We start from the raw sequence: 24,080 nt of genomic DNA, 5'->3' as shown, positions 1-24,080 counted from the left end.
CCACGGTTAAGAATTTAGGCGTAATGTTCGACAGCAACTTATCCTTCGATAGTCATATCGCCAACGTCTGCCGCACAGCATTCTTCCATCTTAGAAATATCTCAAAAATACGCCATATGCTGTCTGCATCAGACGCAGAAAAGCTTATACATGCTTTTATGACCTCTAGAATAGACTATTGTAACTCGTTACTCGGGGAATGCCATGCAAATCAGGTAAACAAGCTACAGCTGGTTCAAAACGCCGCCGCAAGAGTGCTTACTCGATCTAAAAAGTATGACCACATCAGTCCAATTCTGGCATCTTTACACTGGCTACCAGTTAAATATCGTATACAATTTAAAATATTACTAATCACCTACAAAGCCTTAAATGGCCTAGCGCCTTCGTATATTAAAGAACTGCTATCAGAATACAATCCATCACGTAAACTGCGCTCACAAAATTCTGGTCACTTAATTATCCCTAGAATATCAAAAGTGTCTAAAGGTGGTAGATCCTTTTCCTACTTAGCCCCTAAGCTCTGGAATGATTTACCAAATAATGTTCGAGTATCAGACACAGTCGATCAATTTAAATCTAAACTTAAGACATTCTTCTTTAACAAAGCATTCACATAAAATGTCCAGTAAATGTACATTTCCCGCAGTAGTTAGTTTGTCTAGAACAAAGCACTCACATACCTCATATGGGTAATATACTATTGCCGCAATAGTTAGCCTGTCTGGAACCGAGCCGACTTGAACCACTATAATGTTTGACACTTGCATTGCATGTGAACGGCCCCTACGCTAATAGAATTCTGTTTTTCTCTCCCTGTCTCGTCCTCAACCACGAGGACCATGAGACAAACAGACCCAGTTCCTGTTGCTGTGAAGATCATTGCATCACTGATCCACTGGCTGTCCTTCAACGTGATGACCAGCCGATGCCCGACCAACGACCACCGGCTAAACCAGTTTAATTCGCTTACCCGCCTCCTATCCCTCCCGTTTCTATATATATATAAATATATATTAATTCCTCCCAAGGGTTTTTGTCCTTCTAGGACTTTTTCCCATTGGGTTTTTTTTCCTAGAGGGTTTTTAATCCCAGGGAGAGTCAGCCAACTTTGGCTTAACTTAGCACTTTACAGTATACGTTACATTTTTAATATGCTCGCTTGTACGGTTTAACCGCTTTCTCTACTTCTTATATTATCTATCGATTTTCTGTGTTCTCCTCTACATCTTCTCATGTAAAGCTGCTTTGCAACAATTAACACTTGTGAAAAGCGCTATATAAATAAAATTGAATTGAATTGAATTGAATTAAATCTGATGTGTGGGAAAATTTTGCTTTTGCTGTGACAAGAAACGAGAAAAGACAAAATTTGTTGGACATACAAAAAACAAGTGTGAGTAAATCCGTGAATGAGGAGAGTGTGTATGGCGTTTCTCGGTTGGAGGGCTGCAGCCTCCTTGGGTCGCATGTGCGGGCTGCATCCGTCATTACATGCCTAGTGTATTTAAGTTAACTAAGTATTACATTTGCAAGTCATAAGCATGTTACAACAATATACGATTTATTAAGAATAATAGTCAACCTGAAAAATTTTAATATTCTGAAATAAGATGGTCTTCATGACGTATGCAGCCTGCGGGTGTGACCTGTGGGGGCTGCGGACTTCCAATTGAGAAACGTCCTGGAGTGCGTTTCCCGGGGGCATCGTTGCTGGCCTGTTGGCAACTTGGTTGGTTGGCAATGGGAAATTGCATTGCAGCCAACAAAGTTGCTAACTTAGTTGGCGGGTATGGTTTTGGGAAACGCACCCCTTTATTGAGTAAGCTGACCTCTGCTGTATGTCCACCTACAATAAGTAAGCTGTTATTTTCATTTTTACTGGGTTGTTTTTGTTTTCAGGAATTGACCTTCTTAAACCCCATCATCTTTTCTTGATTCTACAATCACAACTGTTGCTTTCTTAGAAGTACCAAGCATTAGCATTAACAATAATAAAAAAAAGGTCAATTGAGGAAGTGACTCAATTCTTAAAACCTGAATGATTAGGAGTTGTTTAAAGTTGACAAACTGAAACAAACTTTTTATTTTATTACATGGTCTAATTATTTTTGTCCATTTTATGAAAATTGTAAACACTACACTACACTACGTACATTGTAATGTTAAGTCTTGTTTAATAAACACTTATGACAGTTTTCCCAAGTCTTCATTTGTTTTTCCTTCCTGAAAATGTTTCAATAATTACCGTACCGTGGGCATCATACCGAAATACTACCGTACCGCGATTTTTAAATACCGTTACATCCCTAGCTAATAATGTGAACTTGTTGCTCTTGTCTTCCAAAATGGTAAAAAAAGTGTTTGAGAGCTTTGATCCTTACATGGCCCTATGATCTACGTGAACATTACACATTTCTTTTGAGTAATGTTGGATGTAAAGAAAGGTACATCCATTTCTCACCATGCATTGCAAACAATAGCTGCGTTTCCATTACAGATTTGCGCAAAACTTTTTAAATGTCGAAAAAAAGCGAAATTAAAGGGTTTCCACTAACCAATAATATGCGACTGAAAGATAGTTTTTCCTCTACCAAGAAGTAATTTCAAACATGTCGACTAATGTTGGCATTGTTTTAAACTGGAGGAGACGTAAGAGTATTATCCAAACATTAATGGCATTATTTAAATCAAAAGAGATGTAGGAGTACTATCCAAATATGCTTTATATTCAGTGCGTGTGATTATCCGCAAATGGCTCGACCAAGCAGAAAAATGCTTTCAGACCTATTCACAAAATGACATTGTAATTGACACAAAACTAACTGATAAACTTTGAGGTGCGGTTTCTCAGACAGGGATTAGACTAGTCCTAGACTGAAATAAATGTAAGAGCGGTCCAAACTGAAAACAACTTGCACTGACATATATCTTTAAATATATCAGTGCCCTTTGTTTTGCCTCAAAATGCACACAAGTAATGTTTTTAGTAAGGCATTTTTGTTAAACTAGATTACTTTGTTCCTAATTAAACTAAGGTCTAGTCTAGTCTAGTCCTGGCTTAAGTTAATCCCTGTACAGGAAACCACAAAACATATTAAACAATAAAAAATTATATTAAGCTCTATTTGTAAAGAATATGTAAATATTATAATCAAGAATTGTCTTATGAGAATCGTTAACCAAGGTAATAAAATAATTAGAATTAGAATGTTGTACAGAATGTAAATAAGACTCTCATTTAAAGTGCACAAGCAGTAAACGGATGTTTATGGCCCAGATATATCGCAGACAGGTTTTTGGAAAAGTCCAAAGTATATTATCAGCTGATTCGTACCCCATATAATGAGTTTGACCTTCTCCCTTCTGGTATTCGATATAGCACTGTTATTAGTATAACAAATCAGTTTAAATATTCATTTGACCCCTCAGCGGTAAAGCTTTTAATATAAGGTAATTTTTGGTGAATTGTGTTCATGTTGTGTTTTTTTTTATATTTGATATGCCTGTACACTGCAACAAAATTGCCTTCGGAAAATGATAAAGTTTAACTGAAACGTCCTCATCTTCCTATCTAGCCTCGTGGATTTTGATGATTATAACTGAAAACTAATGAAAATCCCAAATTCAGAATTTTTTTAATTAGAATATTACTTAAAGGAACAGTATGTAAGAAATTTATATTAATTAATCATAAAATGGCCCTGATATGTCACTAGACATTAAGAAATCATGTTCATTTCAAATACATATATCACTGACAACAGTGGTCCGGTCAGGATATTGTCATTTAAAAAGTGGAGTTGCAGCCCTCAACTGATGTTTATGTTGACATGTTGTGTTCGCCACCTTCCTTCTATCTACCAATCACAAAGTCAGTAGTGTTTCGGCGTACAGGTGGCCAACTCTGTTCTAGTTACTACAGCTGCAGCTACGAACGTGTTAGATAAAAAATGTCATGAATCCGAAATATGTTGTGACAAAGTCTGAAATAAAACAGGATTTGTATATGAGATGCCTTTGAAAGATAGAGACGGCTGAAAACAGAGAAGAATTTGAATCTTCCCTGATTGTGTAATGTTACGCCTTCTCCATAGTAGAATCTTGCTGCGCGCACAATTATTAAAAAAAAAAAATGGATTGAGGATTATTTTATACAAAATCTGATGGAATATGAATATTTCTCATATGTAATATGTTTGTGGACAAAAACTGCAAGTGGATGTTATATTGTGAACGTTTGGCATGGAGCAGCGCAAGCCTGGAGTTGGACTATGGACGTGCTGTTTCATAATAAAGGTATGATGTCATCTTATGAATGAACATTTCAAATATGACCTTGTTGCATATGTATTATTAATTTTGCTAGAGCATTTATTTCATGAAACAGCACTTTGAAATGACATCTACACCCTTTGTAATGATATATGGCATGACAAGTTGAATACACTTCTTCATCAATATGATACATTGTTAACTTAATAGTTTGTAAACAAAGACTCGTCGTGCCCGCCAGTGTGGCCCAGTCGGCTTAAAAGGTTTTAAAGAAAAAAAACTTAATGTGTAGGACTAGACCAGCAGGGGGTGCTCACCCTGTGGTCTGTGTGGGTCCTAACACCCCAGTATAGTGACGGGGACACTATAGTGTCAAAAAAAGCACCGTCCTTCGGATGAGACGTTAAACCGAGGTCCTGACTCTCTGTGGTCATTAAAAATCCCAGGATGTCCTTTGAAAAAGAGTAGGGGTGTGCCCCGGCATCCTGGCCAAAACTTGCCCATTGGCCTACTAATCATCCCCTCATACTAATTGGCTACATCACTCTGTCTCCTCTCCACTAATAAGCTGGTGTGGTGAGCGTTCTGGCGCAATATGGCTGCCGTTGCTCTACAGTAATTTGAAAGTGATTGCAGTACCATTTTTGGCCACCATCCTACATACGGTTCCTTTAAGACCAACACAAATAAAAATTTTTTAGAAATCTTGGGCATCTGAAAAGTATGAACATGAAAAGTATGAGCATGTACACCACTCAATACTTAGTTGGGGCTCCTTTTGCCTGAATTACTGCAGCAATGGAGTGTGGCATGGAGTCGATCAGTCTGTGGCACTGCTCAAGTGTTATGAGAATCCAGGTTGCTCTGATAGTGGCCTTTAGCTCTTCTGCATTGTTGGGTCTGGCATATCGCATTTTCCTTTTCACAATACCCCATAGATGTTCTATGGGGTTAAGGTAAGGCAAGTTTGCTGACCAATTAAGAACAGGGATACCATGGTCCTTAAATCAGGTACTGGTAGCTTTGGCACTGTGTGCATGTGCCAAGTCCTGTTGGAAAAGGAAATCTGCATCTCTGTAGAGTTGGTTAGCAGCAATAAGCATGAAGTGCTCTAAAACTTCCTGGTATATGGCTGCGTTGACCTTGGAGCTCAGAAAACACAGTGGACCAACACCAGCAGATGACATGGCACCCCAAACCATCACTGACTGTGGAAACTTTCCACTGGATCTCAAGCAATGTGGATTTGTGTGCCTCAGCTCTCTTTCTCCAGACTCTGTGACCCTGATTTCCAAAGAAAACCCATGTCTTGCATACGTCTGTGCGTAGTGGTTTTTGAAGCACTGACTTCAGGTGCAGTCCACTTTGTGAATCTCCCCCACATTTTTGAATGGGTTTTGTTTCACAATCCTCTCCAGGGGGCTGTTATCCCTAATGCTTGTACACTTTTTTCGACCACTTCTTGTCCTTCCCTTTGTCTCTCTATGAATGTGCCTGGACACAGAGCTCTGTGAACAGCCAGCATCTTTTGCAATGACCTTTTGTGTCTTGCCCTCCTTGTGCAAGGTGTCAATGGTCGTCTTTTGGACAACTGTCAAGTCAGCAGTCTTCCCCATGATTGTGTAGCCTACAGAACTGGGAGACAATTTAAAGGCCTTTGCAGATGTTTAGAGTTAATTAGCTGATTGAAGTGTGGCACCAGGTGTCTTCAATATTGAACCTTTTCACTTTATACAAATTTTCTGAGATACTGAATTTGGGATTTTCCTTAGTTGTCAGTTATAATAATGAATTAATATAATATACAAGTTTCACTTTTTGAATGGAATTAGTAAGATAAATGAATTTTTTGATGATATTCTAATTATATGACCAGCACCAGTATATTGTTTTCTTAGCTAGCTAAATGTGTGAGGGTACCTTGTATTTATTAAGAACTTTCAAGCACATTGAGTTGGCCTTGATTCTCTCAGTCTTCACCACGTTAAGCATGTGAATGAGCAGAGGACTGCGCACCTGGTGTGCCAAGTCAATAGCAGTATGACCCTGAAATAAAAAAGGCACCTGTACTAATCTGGGAAAAAATAATCTTTCTAATAATACTGTAAAAACTGTGTATATGCTGCTTACATTGGCATTCTCCAGGTCAACACTGGCTCCAACCTCCAACAGGATGTGGGCAGCATCTACATTGCCGGCCAGCACAGCACAATGCAGAGGAGAATTTCTGTTCACTTTATCCACTGCATTCACTGAAGCATTGCACTTCAGCAGGAAGTTTGTGGGCTCAGGTCTATGTTTAATAGAACCACACAGACAGTTTAAAAAATAAGCAAAAAACAAAACTAGTGAAGCTTTTGTAACCTCACTTCTGTTACACCTTACATTTATGCATTTGGCAGAGGCTTTGACTTAACTGAAGACAGCAGTGTGTTACCACGAAGTCATGGATGTGGGATTCCACATAACATACAAACTAATCAAAGTTACCTTAAAGAAAGCCAAATGCACAAATGTAAATTAATTTTGTGACCATTGTTTATTGAGTTTGACTGCAAGTTTTACCCAATGATTTTTTGTGCCGCTAACATCAAAGAGGTCTGTCCATTTATGTCCAGGGAATCCACTTCCTAGAACAATACAGAATTTTTACATATAACTATGTAAGTATGTTTTTTTTAAATATATAAACTTTTGCATTACTTAAACCTCAGTTCAAACCTTTAATTGTATAATGTCAATGTGAGTTAGTCAAACCTGTCCTTTGGCCATCAAGTATGCAGCAATGGGCAAATGTTGGAAGAGAACTGCCAGATGAAGACCACGATACCCCTCTCCATCTGCTACTGATGGGTCAGCTCCATAACGCATGAGCTGAATGACCATAGATAAATGACCCTGTCTGTTAAAAGATGTGAACAAACACAATCATTCAATGTTAAATACAAAACCCAAATCACAGTGTACACATACACTGGCTGACAAAGTAGTTACCAGTGGCACATGCCACTATGTTAAGTGGCTCGTCCACCGACAAAGGTCAGTTAAACTTAGGTCTGTTGGATTGAGGCATGTGGCATAGACAATCACAGATCATTACACGTCCGAGACAGACTTGCGCATGCTGCTGCTATTTGTTCATTTAATTGTGACACAAACTGATTTTTTGTGTGTCCTTTTTGACTGACAGGTGTTTCAGGTAACCGACAATGTGTGAAATGAATCTAGAGCTCGTTCAACAAGTGATTGTATGATCACAATATTTAAAATGGAAATGTATACAGGGTTCCCACACCTTAGTTAACTTTAAATTCAAGGACCTTTCAAGGACTTTCCAGGTGCAATACCCTCAAATTTAAGGACTAAATGTGGGGACACATTTTAAGTGAGGGCAAGGTTACATTGTGTTACCTTTTAAGATATATTGTTACAGTTCCCTTTTGAGGGAACTCGCACTGCGTCACTGCAGAATGTGTATATTAAATTCAACCAATGGTGAGGCTTAATAACAAAGACAAGGTGATGCGCAAGCCATGAAGTATATTGCTATTTGAAATATTGCCAAAGATGGCATTACAGGGACGCAGGTAGTATGTTAAGGAAGACGCAGTGTCTCGTTTCCCTCTCAGGGAACAACAGTTACATACTTTGGTATGAATCAACATTCGCATACAGAAGATATAAGCATTTAAAGTTTAGCACGGGTGCTTAACAAGTCTAGAATTAAAAAAAGTCTAGTCTATTATATAAAGTCTAGAATATTATTCCACACTACACAGGGAATAATATGGATTTTTTTCCAGAAAACTTCTAGCATAAAATAGATTCAAGTACTTTCAATGACCTGTATCTATGTATGTTTATTTTCAAAAACTTCCTAGGGCCTTCAATTTTTCCCCCAGATTCACAAACTTTCAAGGATTTCAAGGACCCGTGGGAACCCTGTGTATAATATTGTAAGTGTTTTCATTTAATAAAGCATGTATTTGTCAGAACCATGGTCGTGTGAGCGGTATATTTAATCTGTGTTTGTTAATTTTTTTGTAGTCATTCTGAAAAAGTAGTCTGTGAGTCTACTAGACATTAGAGCTGCACGATTAATCGTTAAAAGATTGTGATCTTGATTCGACCCCCCTAAACGATCTTAATCCACCATTTCGACGAATTATAATTTTCAGGTAATTATATTTTCAAGGAGGAAAGACGCAGTCTCGTCAGTTTTCTTAACAACACGCAATCATAGTCTTGACGTCACATTTATTATTGCGCAGCCAGATGTGCTCGTGTTCGCTCCACTGGTACAGCGGATGCTCTCGTTAAGAAGTTAGACAGAAAGAAACAAAAACTAAAGAGAATGAGTGAGGCAGAGCAATGCGCAGGTACGGCCGTCAAGAACCTTGGCGTTGTTTTAGTGCCAAAAAAAAGGATCTTATTCCGATCTTATCCCTTCCGAAAGGGTTTATTGCACAGGGGGAAACATTGGCTGCGTCCAAATAACCATACCTGCTGTCTTTGCAGTTGACCACTTACGTAAGTTTTCCTGTATTTGGCCCAAGTGTTCTAGTGGGCGTGAAGATTAAGCGTGCATGTAGGTTAATTCACCCGATAGATGTTCATCAAAAGATGTGCGTCAAAAACGCTCTGATGCTCGAATGCATTCTCTGAAATCCTCTCACCCCCTATTCAGACAGCCAGCGACCAGCAGTATCAGAGCGACGCGATCTCATTCATTTCAATGGAAACCGGGCAACTTCCGGTGGCACGAGCGAAAGTGACTGTTGGCGATCGTATGGGCGTGTCCAGCGACGCGAGAAAGTTAAGAAAAATTTAACTTTATGCAAATGTAGAGCGAATTTCGGGAGCGACTACCAATGAGAACGAAGCAGTGGAGTTCACGTCATCCTTCTCTCGTCAGTTACTGGCTTAGATGGTACTCATTTGTTTATGACAAGCAGATTTAGAAACGCCTCATTGAAAGAGACGGGCGACACACAGCGATGACACCGCTGGCTGTCTGAATGCGGCGTCAAGCGGAGGGTTCTGCCTTCCGATTGGTTGCCGCCGAACGTTTCCACCTTGCACTTGGTTGCCGCTGAACCGCATCGTAGCTCATTACCATAAAGTAATGTCAATCCACGTGGCAGCAATTTGCACCAAAACATATTCATTTTTTAAATTTTGCTACTTAAAATGTATATTTTTAATTTTTTCTTGAAATAAAATGAATACATAATCACTCTACAATTAACATGAATTGAATTTAAAGATTATCTACACTTATCTGAAACTTTCAGAAGCATAATTCTTTGGATCTGTAAAACTAATGTTAAACTAATGTTGTACATCTTTAACTCTTTCCCCGCCATTGACGAGATTTCTCGCCAATCAAGAGAAAACGCTTCATCTCCAATGATGAGTATTTCCGTCTTTCCGCAATACCGCCATTATCCACTAGGTTTTTAAAACCGGAAGTATTGCCCTATGGCAAGCTGCTGCATGTCCGTGTCTGTTTTAAAGATCGCTCTGAATGGGATCTCTATGAAAAGTCCGTCACAAAAATGGAATTATCTCTGCTTTTTGCTCAAAATGTGGTGTTTTTGCAGAAACCTACCCATATTCAAAAGCTGATTACAAAAGAACTACTGAAGGTAGGATGAAACGTTTTTTTTTTTTTTTTTTGAAAGCAGAGGGTCTGTTCTTTCATTTGGTTTATTGTATGTTTATATATTTGAAGAAGAACATTTTCTGGAAGGCATTAAACTTTTGCTGGCGGTGAAAGAGTTAAAACTAACAAAGTTCTTGAGAATCGTGAGAGAAACGTGATCTTTATTTTAAGCAAAAGAATCATGATTCTCATTTTATACAGAATCGTGTCCAGAGGCTGGGCTGTCAATCGATTAAAATTTTTAATCTAATTAATTACATACTCTGTGATTAATTAATCTAAATTGAATCAGTGAATAATCAGCATTAGTGACATCAAAGTTCAAAAACTTTAATGTTTAAAAGTTTTTGTGACCTCGCGCAAATGCAACTGCAAGAACAGATAGATGGATGACATCAAAGTACCGCGAGAGCATTTCGGAAGCAGTCTTCTGTTATGATTTCTCGAACTGCTCTCACAGGATTTGGATGTCATCTGCCTTTTGGTTCTTGTGACGCCACATGAAGTTTACCCACGAGTTTAACAAACACGTTGTATCAGCCACTGGTTAGATCAACATAGCAGTCAAAAACGGGACGCGAGTAACTTAATCACGTACAAGAGAAATCATTTACCCACAAAATACAGGACACCTATACTGTGCAAAGACACGCTGGCTGGATGTTTTGGTTTTCTTATCCCACGAACTGGCTTGCCAATCTTCATAATTTCGCTAAGCCAAGACAATCTCCATTTGTCTTTTACATCTTTATCGATCTCCAAAACATCAGAGCCTTCCTGCATTATAAGTATGTCCATGCTGCTAGCTGAAATAAAGTTTTACCTCATCTTACGCGCTACAGCCAGAAAACCCGAAGTGGATCCGGTGCGTAGTGATTACAGAACGCTTACAGTGGAGAGGGGAACGTGATTTGGCTCCACTCCAGGCTTTGATCACATCCCATTTAAAAAGGTGAATACACGTCACCGCCAGCGCGTTCTCGTCTACCTCCTTCATTTTACAAGGTCAATACGGAATGGATTAATCTGCGTTATTTTTTTAACACGTAATTTTTCTCAGATTAATTAATCAAAATTAACGCGTTATTTTGACAGCCCTAATTATATATATGTGTGTGTGTTTTGTTGTTGTTTTTGTTATTTTTGTTAGTTATATATATATATATATATATATATATATATATATATATAAACACATATTAAAAAGCAAGCATTTTCAAAACAAATGCACACTGTGTTGCCTTTTAATTACTGAAAACTCATATTTTCTAGAAACAATTGCAGTTTAACAGAGCCAAATGTTAATAGTACAACTGATAGCTACTTATCTTCAATACACAGGACGGTAAAGAATTCCACTCAGATGATGGTCCTTTAGAGAAACTGTGTTAAAAACAACAACACAACTTGTGGGACACCACATTTAATGTGTTGTCCTCAAACTAACACAGATTAACACAAAATCATTTTTAAAGAGGCGATGAATCGGCTGGTTTTACTATTTTATATTGTTGTCTGAGGTCTACATATGATGTTCATGTGTTTTTTACATTCAAAAACATCAAAAGCAAACGCAGTAATAGGCTATTTTGTACCCTGATTTTGAGACTGGTTTGAGAAAAGCAATATTTTGATGGTTGGGCTGTATTAAGAACCTGGACATAAACGCCCACTGCTATGATTGGATAGCTTCATTGCCCATCAGTACATGTGGGGAACTGTTTTGAAAACCTTAATGTGTAAAAATAGCAGCCGAACAAATATGTTCGAGCCACAAAAGGTTCTGGGTGCTAGAGATGATACACAAAGGACAATGCGTACTGTATGGTGAAGTAGCAAGAACAAACGTGACTAAATTACTGTATACAACACAGTAAGCGCCCATCAGAATCTAAATCGAGGTTGGCAAGTCCTTAACACTAACTTGTATATTTATATCCACACTATTCCTATGCCCCATGACGCTTTGCGCGAATTATGGGTGCGACTTCCGGCGCGTACTGTCACTGAACCAGAACCGGCGATTTCCATGATGATTACGGTCATAATTTCATGTATGAACCAGTGTAAGGAAGAAATTAAGAAGTGTCGTGATACATCAAGATATATTCATATTCAGGGGTGACGGTCTTCAATGCGCAAATATAAAAGCACAGAGACATGCCGTATCTCTACAGTGGGACAGTCAGTCGAGTGTTTAATACATGGAATATACAGAGACTTTTTTCACATTTTCAGGTGATGGTTTAAAATGTCACAAACTGTCCCTGGTGTGAGGTTTTTTTAAATGGCAATTTTTAATCGACTTATCAAGTTTTTATGGCTACACATCAAGCTTCATGCGATCCGACAGCAGCAGTAACTTATGCTTCTCATTCAACACAATGCAATTTATTTAAACAAACCATAAGAAACATATTAAACTCCTATTACATGTTTTCAGTAATGTTTTCGTTTTATGAAAATATTATACAGTAAATAAGACATGAGCTTATGAAATTATTTCCTTAAAAAATCATTTAAAACATAACAAAAGTAACAGTATGCGTAAACACATCACAAACTATTCTGCCCTCCAAAGGCTAAGTGCAGTATCTACGCAAACACTGAAACTGAGAAAAATGGCTTTGAAGTTTTTTACACCAGCCAGTCAAACATGTTACTGCAATTTTGGCACACACGTTTCTCTGAAATGGGACAAAATTGAACCAGGAGACTTTGTCACAAGACACAACAGATCTCACAAAGCCCATTTTAACCCTTAACTCAATTTTGATCAAATGCGTAGTTACTGCGCTTTGGCTTTGTAGGGCAGTATTATAAACATTAACTAATAAGCAGTTAATGTCGTAGGCTATATATTATGGACTGTAATCTCATTTTTGTAATAATATATAGTAGCAGAATAAATAAATCAGCATATTTTTATCAGCATAATGTGTTGTTTTTGAATAATTATTGTATTTATTGTTCACTGTCAGTTTCTATGAAAGGTTTTACTGGGTGGATGTGTGGATACAATTAATAGATGAACGTGCGCCACACATTCAGTTCTTGTGCGTGTATTATAGTTAAAACAACTGTTTTGTAAAGATTTACTGCGTTTGTATAATCTATTATGGCAACCCCTAACTGCACAAATTATTCTTCCTGGATTTCATAATGAGCATTAAAATGGCAGTCAAAACGGCAGACTCGTATCCCTGTCAATAGGACTACTATTAGCTGTAGTGGCTCACCGGAAGTTTTACCCATCTGAGCTCAAGATGCCGTCGCCCGCATTTACGTCAGGAATAGTGTGGATTGTGCTTTTGAGGTTGCTCTTATGAACACGCAATGTTACATACCACATATATATGATGTTTGTTTCAAACACCACTTGCCTAAATTACCATAAACACAGACAATAAATTAAAATTGGAGATGAGTTGATTCAAAGGGAACTTATTTTACTGTAATATTTTTTATTGTATTTTTTATTTTTTATCACACTTATTACTGCTTGTTAAAGATGACTGTTTGCTGTATTTTATAAAGGAAATTTAAATAAATGAATAACAAGACAAACATGCTTATGACCACATTTATTTTAAGTTTAAGAATAATAGTCAAAACACCTATTCCACAAAAAGTTGCACACATACAGAAAATGTTTATTATTTAATATAATATTTTTTACAAGCGCATTGCTAAAGGATTCAATCTATCCTTTTTATAATGTGTTAAATTTAAAAAGGTCTTCATATTAATCGAGCATCTTAGGCAGATTGCACTCAGAAGAATGGAGAACACGTGACCGCGATAGACTTTCTGTCCTCTACTTTAAAAGGTGCAATCTAATCTTGTTTACATGAAATAAGCTTGCTCATAAATGGGTAAAAGCTTACAGACCTGTTGCTATGACAGCAACTGATGAGCTTTAAAGAACCAAATAATCCAAGATCAAGCCAAACACCTGTGTCTGTGTCACACTAAACAGCCAACCACTATAGGTGGGTGATTCTCACGAAACCAATGAAACACCACGGCACTAATGATTTTAGTTTTAAAATGTGTAATATAGTAACAAAAAATGATGTGTCCATGCCTGATGTTCTCATCCTCCGCAACACTTTTTGAGAACAGTTTAAGCACACGTACAGAATTTTAATAAAGTTTGATTTTGAGTGACCAAGCACATGGACCAGTTACTTCAAGATGGCTACCAGGTAAGATCATTTTTTTACAGTTAATTTGAAATATTGTCTTGTCAGAATGCTTACACGACATTTTGATTATCATTACCGCAACAGTTGCTTATTAAATGTTAATTTAATTAATAGAAGCATAGTACTTTGATTTTAAATGCATGTGCAGAATCTCCAAATTATGTTCTTTTAGGTTTGTCATGTCATTTTCAAAATATGTCAGTGTTGATGTTTTCTGACTGTTGCGGTAATGAGATTTTTTAGGACTAATTTTTTAAATTATGTTACAAAAAGTGTTAAATGATAAGTAAAAGTTTTTAATGTTCCCATTTACTCCAGACTTTGTTTTTCAATGTCTGGTGGGAAAAAAAGGAAAAATGTAAGCAATTTTTACATTTTCATGCTTGACATTTTTAAAACCAAGTTTTCGTGAGAATCACCCAGGTACGTATACATGCAACCAAATAATATGTTTGTAATCGTATTGATGGCTCAATCGTATGGAAAAGCCTGATTATTGGCTATTGAATAGTGTCTGTGTCCTTGCGTAAACAGCGTAAATTGTATTTATCTGAATACTTTCTATATGGTCCTTTTATCTGTGACTGGCTAACAGCTTTCTGTGCACATACTGCTAGAATAATTGTGACTATTTTCATTTTACTTATTTATGTCACCAAAGTGTTATAGCTCTGCTATTTAAAAAGTGTGTAAAAAAAAGTGTGTAAAAGAATCAATTTCTGATCGTTTTTTTGTGTTTTGTTTTTTCTCAACGTGCGTGCGTATGTTTATGTTGGTTATGGCTGTATGCATAAACAGACACAAGTGTAGTGCAGGTGGGATTGGTAGTCCGGACTTTGTTTTATCTGGACCGTCAGTCATGATGAAGAATAAAACATTTCACTGTTTATGACCATTTAATAAAGGCGGAATATCACAGTGGAGCTGTACAGAGCTCACAGTTTATACAGGTATATTGATCATCTCCTTCTTGGCCTTATATCCTCTATTTTCTTTTCTTTATTTGTGTCAGACGCGTTTTACTCGCGCTCTGCACTCGCAATTTATCTCGCTATGTGCCGCCTCTCCACCAAGCTTTGATCTCACCTGTCTCATCATGACTCTGCTGACTGCACACGATTAATATAGGTCAATACAAAATTAAAAACATGTTAATTTAAACATCTTTATCTTTAAAATGTGTGCAGGACAGTGGCGGCTGGTCACTAGGGGGCGCCGCCCCCTTAAAGCTGGCTAGAGAGGAAAGCTACTTTAACATGTTACCAAAAAGTTAAATATATAGTGCAAATTAAGACAAAATAAATTCATTTAGTTGTACTATTTCACTGTTAGTCATGTTATAATTTATTTAAAACAATTAAAAATCAACACTGAGTTCGTTGTGTGTCATGTTTGTGTGTCTGGGGCGCACCCCTAATGAGTGTCTATGTAGGTTAGGAAAAAGGGTATAAACATGTGACCTGAGGCTGAGCTCTAAGTGGCTGGTTTCGGATCCGCCCTGGGGCGCAGGACTGTGCGCCCCAAACACTCCCACTTATGTTGAAAGCGAATCAATATTCCTTTTAATGTTTTTTACCTCCTGTGATTGGATGGTTCGAAGAGTCTCATAACTGCGTTGGAGATTGCTGTGTTAACTGATAGCTACAGTACAGATCAGTGAAAGCAAGTGAAATATCTTGAGATGAAGGAAAATATGCTTTTATCCTTACAAAATCACCCTTTACAAGGTATTTAATTGATGAATAAATAAAGGATTAAGAAGCTTGGACCAGATCGACCAACGGAGTCAAATGATGGCAGTCTGTGTTCTCCACCACTTCTCATGGCAAACGGAGTTGGCTAGCTGGATATCATGTAAGTCTTCTTGAGTTTTATTTTTTCCCTGTTTGCGGTTTTAAAGTCTGAATGCGTGATAGACGTGCACGACATGAACTTTTGTGGCACGTTTGAGCTTGTGTTGCGTGGACATAATGAGAGCGAGTGCTGCTCATATAATCCGGTATATTACGTGTATGCCGCCCATTGATCGAATGCGAGACTCCAGTTCCGTTTACAGATGTTTATTAACACCGTAGAACTAAAGGTTCAAGTAAATAAAATAGACAACATTAAATATTGCAATCGTTAAATAAATAACAAAAAATACAGAATAATACTGACCACTTTAGCCTGCTTATCAACCAACGGCAGAGTACTTTTCCAGAAGCAATCTTCAGTCAAAAAATGTATCCTTCAGCTTATACACAGTTGTATTAAACACCACGAATCATGGATTATAAAGAATAAAAAATTAAACTAGACAGGTATCACTGCAACATGTGCGCATGGTCTTTGTGCTTTTCTTCTAGAGCTTACCGAAGCTAACAGCCGCCCCTTCCTGTTTTCGGCATGTCAAAATAAAAGTATGTGCTCATTTCAAAATAAATTCAAAAGGCAGCTGCATTGACACTCCCACCATCACACAATGTGTGATTCACAACAAAGATATACATTGTAAACAAATCTCTTGAGGTAAATACACTTTCAAATAAAACAAAATAATTTAACTGAAGAGCTAACTTACTTATTCAGCCTCAAGCAATAGTATTGTTTTGTGTATTGACCTTTATAAGTAAAGTGGCTTATGTGAGCGTGTGCCTTTGCTATCTAGTGTTGTGTCACTGAGTAACAGTTTGAGTTTTCTGACTCTTCCATCAGTTCCTTGGACAACTTCAACTACCTTCGCCAGCTTCCACTGATTTCTTGGTGTACCATCATCTTGCAACAGGACAATATCATTCACTTTAGCATTTCTCCTGTCCTTGCTCCATTTGCTCCTCTGCTGCAGATTCAGCAAATACTCCTTTCTCCACCTGGTCCAAAATTCATTGGACAAGAACTGTACTCTCTTCCATCTTTTTTGAAGATAGAGATCTTGTCTGACAAACTCACCAGGTGGTGGTGCGATTATTGTCGATTTCATTGTCAAGATGTGGTTTGGAGTTAGGGGTTCAGGTCCTAATGGATCATTGAGATTTTCTGTAGTCAATGGTCGACTGTTCACTGTAGCCATCACTTCGTATAGGAATGTTCTTAATAAAGAGCTGTCTAATCTTCCAGCAGACTGGTCCAAGATGGATGTGAGGACACTTCTCACGGTCCGAATCTGCCTTTCCCAGACGCCACCCATGTGACTGGAAGCAGGTGGGTTCATCACAAAGTTGCATCCTAGCTCTTTCACACGTTCTTGATCCATTATTTTCATTAAATCTTGGAATTCATTGCGTGCCCCCACAAAGTTTGTGCCTTGATCACTTCGTAGTTGACTCACATTGCCTCTTATAGCAATGAAACAGCGCAACGCATTAAGGAAAGCATCAGTAGAAAGGTCATCCAATACCTCAATGTGGATGGCATGTGAACACATGCAGGTGAATAGAAGCCCATATTTCTTCAGTTCTTTCCTTCCGTCTTTGACATAAAATGGTCCGAAGCAGTCCATACCACTATAGGTAAACGGAGGGGTAGCTTCCATCCTCTCTGGTGGAAGATCGGCCATTTTTTGTTCCTGATTACACCTTCTGAGTTTTCTGCATTTGATGCATTTGTAAATGAATGATGACACTTCACTACTACACCCCAGGATCCAAATCCCACTGGAGCGCAATTCATTGATGGTCATTCCACGACCCTGATGCTTTACTTTCTCATGGTAGTGCTTTATCAACAATCGAGACACATGATGTCCTTTGGGAAGGATAGCTGGGTGTTTGACATGAGGGTGGAGTGTTGCTTGTGTCAATCTACCTCCCACCCTCAGGATATCTTGGCTGTCTATGAAAGGGTTCAACTTGTGCAGTTTGATTGACTTATTCTTTTGTACATCTTTTTTTTGTTTAAGAGCATTGATTTCATCACTGAAAGCTTCTACTTGAACTGCATGGATTATAAATCGTTCAGCCTCCAGTCTTTCTTCCAGTGTCGTAGCTTCATTGGATCTTGTTTTAAGACCTTTCACCTCCTTTGCAAGACGCTTAAGTCTTGCTATGGCTCTTACAACTCTTTTCCAATCAGACAACTTCTGAAGTCGGTCAGCTAGGGACCTTACTTCATTTGCTTCCGTAGTAAGAACTTGTGCTCTTTTGATTTCTGGGTCATCTTCATTGAGTTCTATCTTCTTGAACTCTTCTTCCTTAGGGAGGTCCTTTTGCCACAAGAAACTAGGTCCCGTGAACCAATTAGACTCTACAAGCTCCTTTGCCATAAGTCAGCGAGAAGCATGGTCAGCCGGGTTATTTTCAGAGGCAACATATTTCCACTGACTTGGTTCTGTACTCGATTTGATCTGTTAGATCCGATTGGCTACAAACACATGAAATCGCCTTTCATCATTGGTGATGTAACCAAGGACAACCTTGGAATCGGTCCAAAAGTATTCCTGCAGATTTTCAATCTCCATTTCTCTCCTTAGCAGATCACTTGTCCTTGTGGCCACAACCGCAGCTGAGAGTTCCAACCTTGGGATGGTTGTTACTTTTGTTGGTGCAACCCTTGCCTTCCCCATAACAAGAGCACAATGGACTTCTCCAGACTTCGAAACAACTCTAAGGTAAGAACACATACCATAGCCAGAAACACTGGCATCAGAGAAATGGTGAAGTTTACACTGCTGTACTTCCTTAGCTGCTAATGGTATGTAGTGGCGTGGTATTCCTACCGAAGACAAATTATGGAGGTCTTGGAGCCATGCTTCCCAACACGGCCTGAGGTCATCAGAAAGCGGTTCATCCCATCCCACCTTGTCTTGGCACATCCTTTGTAGAATCTGTTTACCTTTCAAAATGATAGGTGCCACAAATCCCAGAGGATCAAAAATTGAGGCCACTGTTGACAGTATTCCTCTTCTGGTAAAAGGATGCTCTTTTATCCTCACTCTGAACTGGAACTTATCTGAGCTAATGCACCATTGGACCCCAAGAGCCCGTTCCATCTTGTGCTCACCCAAGGCCATGTCCAGATCAGCTGCAACTTCAGCAAGTTCTTGCTTTGGGATAGTGGCAAGAACCCTTTTGTTGTTGGTAATGAATTTATGTAAGTGGAGTTTACCAGTGTTGCAGAGGTCTCTTGCCTCTCTAATAAGCTCAATAGCTTCCTCTTCACTGTCCACACTTGTCAATCCATCATCAACATAAAAGTTGCGCTGTATAAACCTCACTGTAGCTTCACTAAACTTGCCTTCACTTTCTGCAGCAAGGTGTTTCAACCCAAAGTTTGCGCATCCAGGTGACGATGCAGCACCGAACAAGTGAACCTTCATGCGGAATACCGACGGTGGAGCTTCCATATTGCCTCTTTCCCACCACAGAAATCTGAGATAGTCTTGATCTCTTGGTGCTACATGAAATTGATGGAACATCCGCTCTACATCACACATGAAGGCTACTTGACCTTTGCGGAATCGACATAAGACCCCTACGAGGGTATTTGTGAGGTCTGGCCCGGTGAGTAGATGCTCATTCAGTGATGTATTCTGGAACTTAGCTGAGCAGTCAAATACCACGCGAATCTTTCCTGGCTTTTGGGAATGGTAAACCCCATGGTGAGGGATATACCACGTGGTCTGATTGGTTACCTCTGACTCTGGAACACTTTCAGCATCACCTCTTGCTATGATGTCCTCCATAAAAGCCACATAATCTTTGCGATATTGATGATCTTTCTTTAGCCGTTTTTCCAAACATCTGAGTCTATGTTCTGCACACACTTTGTTGTTTGGCAGACTTGGTCTCTCTTCCTTAAAAGGCAATGGCATTTCATAATGTCCATTTGGCTTTTGCTTGATTCCTTCTTTCAGCTTTCTCAAGAACTTAATATCTTCTTGCGATATTAGAACGTCTTCACTGAACTTCTCAGTAAAATCTGACTCAAAGACCTTGAGTATATCTGCTGGAGTGATCATTTCCTTGACTTGAGTTCTATAAAAAAAATGAACCTCAGACTTGAGCTCAGTAAAGGGCTTGGTAACTGGCTGAACTTCCTTTATGATGATACGATGACTCAAACCGATTTCATCCTCATGATCATAATCAACTTCAGTGTTACTGTAGCCGATAATGCTCCAACCCAACACAGACCTTTGTGCATATGGCTGGTTTTCATTGCCCGTGATGACATCTCTGGGAAGTAAGGCTTGAGGACAGTTATAGCCAATTAACAATCCTACTTCACAATCGAGCTCCGGAGACATTTCTTCTGCCAAATGTTCTAAGTGAGGCCAGGACTTTGCGGTTGTGCTTGTGGGTATATGGGATCTTTGAATTTCTTCCTTTTGCAGATGTTGTGCATTTGTTATCTTTATCACCTCTTGCGTAGCCACAACTTCAGCTGCTGCTTGTTTAGCATTAAGGGACAGGATGGAAGAGTGTCTGGAAACCTTGGAAGAAGCCTTTGACTTGGCGGTTTGAGCTGAGGAAACACTAGACACTGTGCTGTCAAACACTGATTTAGCATTAGGCCAGACTATGATTTCTGAATCATCACCATTGCGGAAATGTTGAACATTTGTATTTGCAATCTTAGTGAATGCCTGGCATGTGTCATTCATTCTTCGAATGTGAGGTTCAGGACTTGAAATGGCTCTTATTTTGAGGTAAGTATTGTCCATATCAACTTGGATGGTATTGATTGCATTTACAATCTCATCAATCAGATCATCAGCATCATTATTCTTAATGGACCGTTTTAAGCCATTGATATGATACTTCCATCTTCTGTATATCTTTACAAAACTCACATTTAGATCCTTCAATTTGTCTTCTAACAGAGCTTTCCCCTTTTCAGTGAGCTTTTGTATACGTCCAGATTTCCTAATTTCAGGAGGTATTTGTGTGTCATTCGCACCAACCTGAGATTGTGTGTCCTGCGCTGTGTCTTCAACATCAGCTTGCTCATCAGCGTCCGCTTGCTGTGATAGGGTAGTCTGTTCTGTGTCATTATCTTCTTGAAAGTCTCTATGAGTGACCTCTTCAGTTGGAAGAAATGTTTTTTCCTTTGAGTGTGACATATTAAATGCAGAGGTTTAAATGTGTTGATATTTGAATGAAAAGTATTCAGTTTTCTAGTGTGTGCAAGTATGAAATAAAATATAAAATAAATATCTTTGATTACCTTAGCTTAACCTTTGAATAATGCACAATAAACACTTCAGTATTATAAGCAACATACTTCAATAAATGAGCAATAAAAGGCAATTAAAGTGAGAAAAGATAAATAATTTGTCACAATCTAAATATAAAAAAACTCACTTGTAAGACCAATACTTAGATATAAATCAAAACATCTTATATTTGACTGAAAGAATGGTTAATTAACTTGTCCACTTTGTTTCTTTGATTATACTAGATAATCATATGCAGGTAGAAATAATGTCCACTGTTGCTTTAAGGAAAAAACACAAATGAAACGTCCGTGTGCTATAATGGCAGTACTTGCGCTACTTTCAAGACACTTTTTCGACGTGCTTGCTTGTTTAGCCTTATCCACTGGCCCCTTTGGATTCACACGAACAATTCACAAAGTGGCTTCTCCTTTACCGCACGTGGCCTGCTCGTCCATCTTCGTCCGCTCGGAGTTTTTACCGATGCAGAAGTGTTCTACTATGCCGCCCATTGATCGAATGCGAGACTTCAGTTCCGTTTACAGATGTTTATTAACACCGTAGAACTAAAGGTTCAAGTAAATAAAATAGACAACACTAAATATTGCAATCGTTACATAAATAACAAAAAATACAGAATAATACTGACCACTTTAGCCTGCTTATCAACCAACGGCAGAGTACTTTTCCAGAAGCAATCTTCAGTCAAAAAATGTATCCTTCAGCTTATACACAGTTGTAGTAAACACCACGAATCATGGATTATAAAGAATAAAAAATTAAACTAGACAGGTATCACTGCTACATGTGCGCTTGGTCTTTTCTTCTAGAGCTTACCGAAGCTAACAGCCGCCCCTTCCTGTTTTCGGCATGTCAAAATAAAAGTATGTGCTCATTTCAAAATAAATTCAAAAGGCAGCTGCATTGACAACGTGGCTTGGTCAACTTTGTTGTTAGTTTTGTAGTTTTGTAGAGTTTAAAAAGCACCCACGAGAAAACCACTGTTTTTAAGGAAACTTCATGAACCGTGCATATTGAGCTGATGGACTGTATGTAACAGTTACTGTTGTGAGGGGAAAATGTGCTTGTGCTATTGCTATAAAAGCAAAAAGAAACGTACGAGCCTGTGATTAGGCAACTTTAGTGTCTCTTTTTGTGTGTATTCGGTCGCGTTAAACGAAAAGTCTTTGACGGAGAAAATTTAAGCAGGATAAAGAAAAATATGAGCGCCATTTTGGCAGATTGCCCATACAACTCAACTTGAGAATGTAATTCCTACGTATGTCCAGTTGGTGGCAGTGTGTTGCTCAAATGACGCCCTGGTTTCTAGATATTCTCGCGATATTTTGATGTCATACACTGATTGGTCTGTGCATGGCTGCTGAAGTTAAACACTACAGGAGCGCTGCAACAAGACGCCTGTCTTTAAGGTAAAGATACAAAATCTAATGACAAGAGTCTGCATTAATCTGCCTTCATGCGTTTATTACATAAGATGGTTTCAGATGAGTTTAGTTCAATTCAGATTTTTACATGTTTATTGATATTTTAATCGCAGTAGTATTTTGTTATTTGATTTGTTCATATTTGCCTGTTCAGCATAAAGCTCCGTGTTTTATTGCCTCCGCTGTCACTGTGAGAAAAAAAACATTAATTCATCTGCTTCGTGTGATGGTAAAGTGATGCACGGTCTCCGTTTATCTGTTCTCTAAACAAATGAATAAACACATTTAACTTGTATGCTCATCTTGTAAGTTTATGATTAGAAATGGACATGTGAACGAAAATGAAAATAATTAAAACATGAAATGACGGATAATAAATGACTGTGAAGGACTCTTTACAACGCGGTTTTTCAAAAAAAATGACGAAGATTGAAAATGTCTATCGCAACCTCTGTGTGTGTATGTGTATGTGTGTGTGTTTATGTGTATGTGTATGTGTATGTGTGTGTGTGTGTGTGTGTGTGTGTGTGTGTGTGTGTGTGTGTGTGTGTGTGTGTGTGTGCGTGCGTGCAAATGATTACCTTGATATTAGTTAATTACAGATTCATAGTACATTTATTTTGTGCGTTTGATTTCAACTGTAACATTTTCAGCATTAAATGCTAATGATACTCATCACCTGATAAATGGCTATTAAGAGTACTGCATTACTACAGTAAGTGTGTTGGGAAATAAATATAATTATTAAAATCTAGGTTTTACAGCTTTAAAATGTTTTAGAGTAGATCATAGTAAAAGTTTTTAGAGTGCATTAAAAAAAAAAAAACTTTAAAACACGTAGGGGTGATTTCCCAGACAGGGATTATCTTAAACCAGACTAGATCTTAGTTTAATTAGGAAATATAACTAGTTTGAACAAATATGCATTACTAAAAACATTACTGGCATTCTGAGGAAAAACAAAGCCACTGATGTAAAGATATGTCAGTGCAAGTTGTTTTCATTTTGGACAGCTCTTACATTTATTTTAGTCTAGGACTAGTCTAATCCCTGTCCTGGAAACCGCCCCATTGTGTTATTTACTATGGGGCTGTTGTTGTGCTTATGGACTACAAATTTCTAAAATGAGGGTTGAGCTTCAAATCCGTCAGTACAGTTTGCAAAACCGGGGATAAATTGCAAAAGCGTGCTGTTTTTTTTTTTAAATGAGAGTTGAATGACGTTACTGTGTCAACGTTTCGAGAGGAGAATGCACAGATTCTTTGATCTTGTCTTTGGCTGAATGCAATTTTACATAGTTATTTAATAATAACATATTAACCAAATAAGTATTTAAATAATTAAATAAAATT

At 38.2% G+C, this 24,080-nt stretch overlaps 1 protein-coding gene across 4 annotated transcripts in view; it reads right to left on the bottom strand.

Annotated features, from left to right (window-relative positions):
• The window catches only part of zdhhc13 (zDHHC palmitoyltransferase 13), a 191,333-nt gene that overhangs the window by 65,188 nt on the left and 102,065 nt on the right, over positions 1-24,080 (bottom strand). For all 4 annotated transcript variants that reach the window (XM_073859806.1, XM_073859808.1, XM_073859805.1 and 1 more), the window contains 4 exons: positions 7,033-7,177; positions 6,841-6,905; positions 6,406-6,568; positions 6,196-6,321 (listed from right to left, as the gene is read on the bottom strand). In XM_073859806.1, the coding sequence (XP_073715907.1) occupies positions 6,196-6,321; positions 6,406-6,568; positions 6,841-6,905; positions 7,033-7,177 (499 nt within the window). The remainder of the gene's footprint in view (positions 1-6,195; positions 6,322-6,405; positions 6,569-6,840; positions 6,906-7,032; positions 7,178-24,080) is intronic.

The sequence above is a fragment of the Misgurnus anguillicaudatus genome, chromosome 21 (genome assembly GCF_027580225.2).
Source record: "Misgurnus anguillicaudatus chromosome 21, ASM2758022v2, whole genome shotgun sequence".
NCBI classification, from domain to species: Eukaryota; Metazoa; Chordata; class Actinopteri; order Cypriniformes; family Cobitidae; genus Misgurnus; species Misgurnus anguillicaudatus.
The sequence above is the reverse complement of the archived record's forward strand: the minus strand, read 5'-3'. Positions and strand labels throughout refer to the sequence as shown.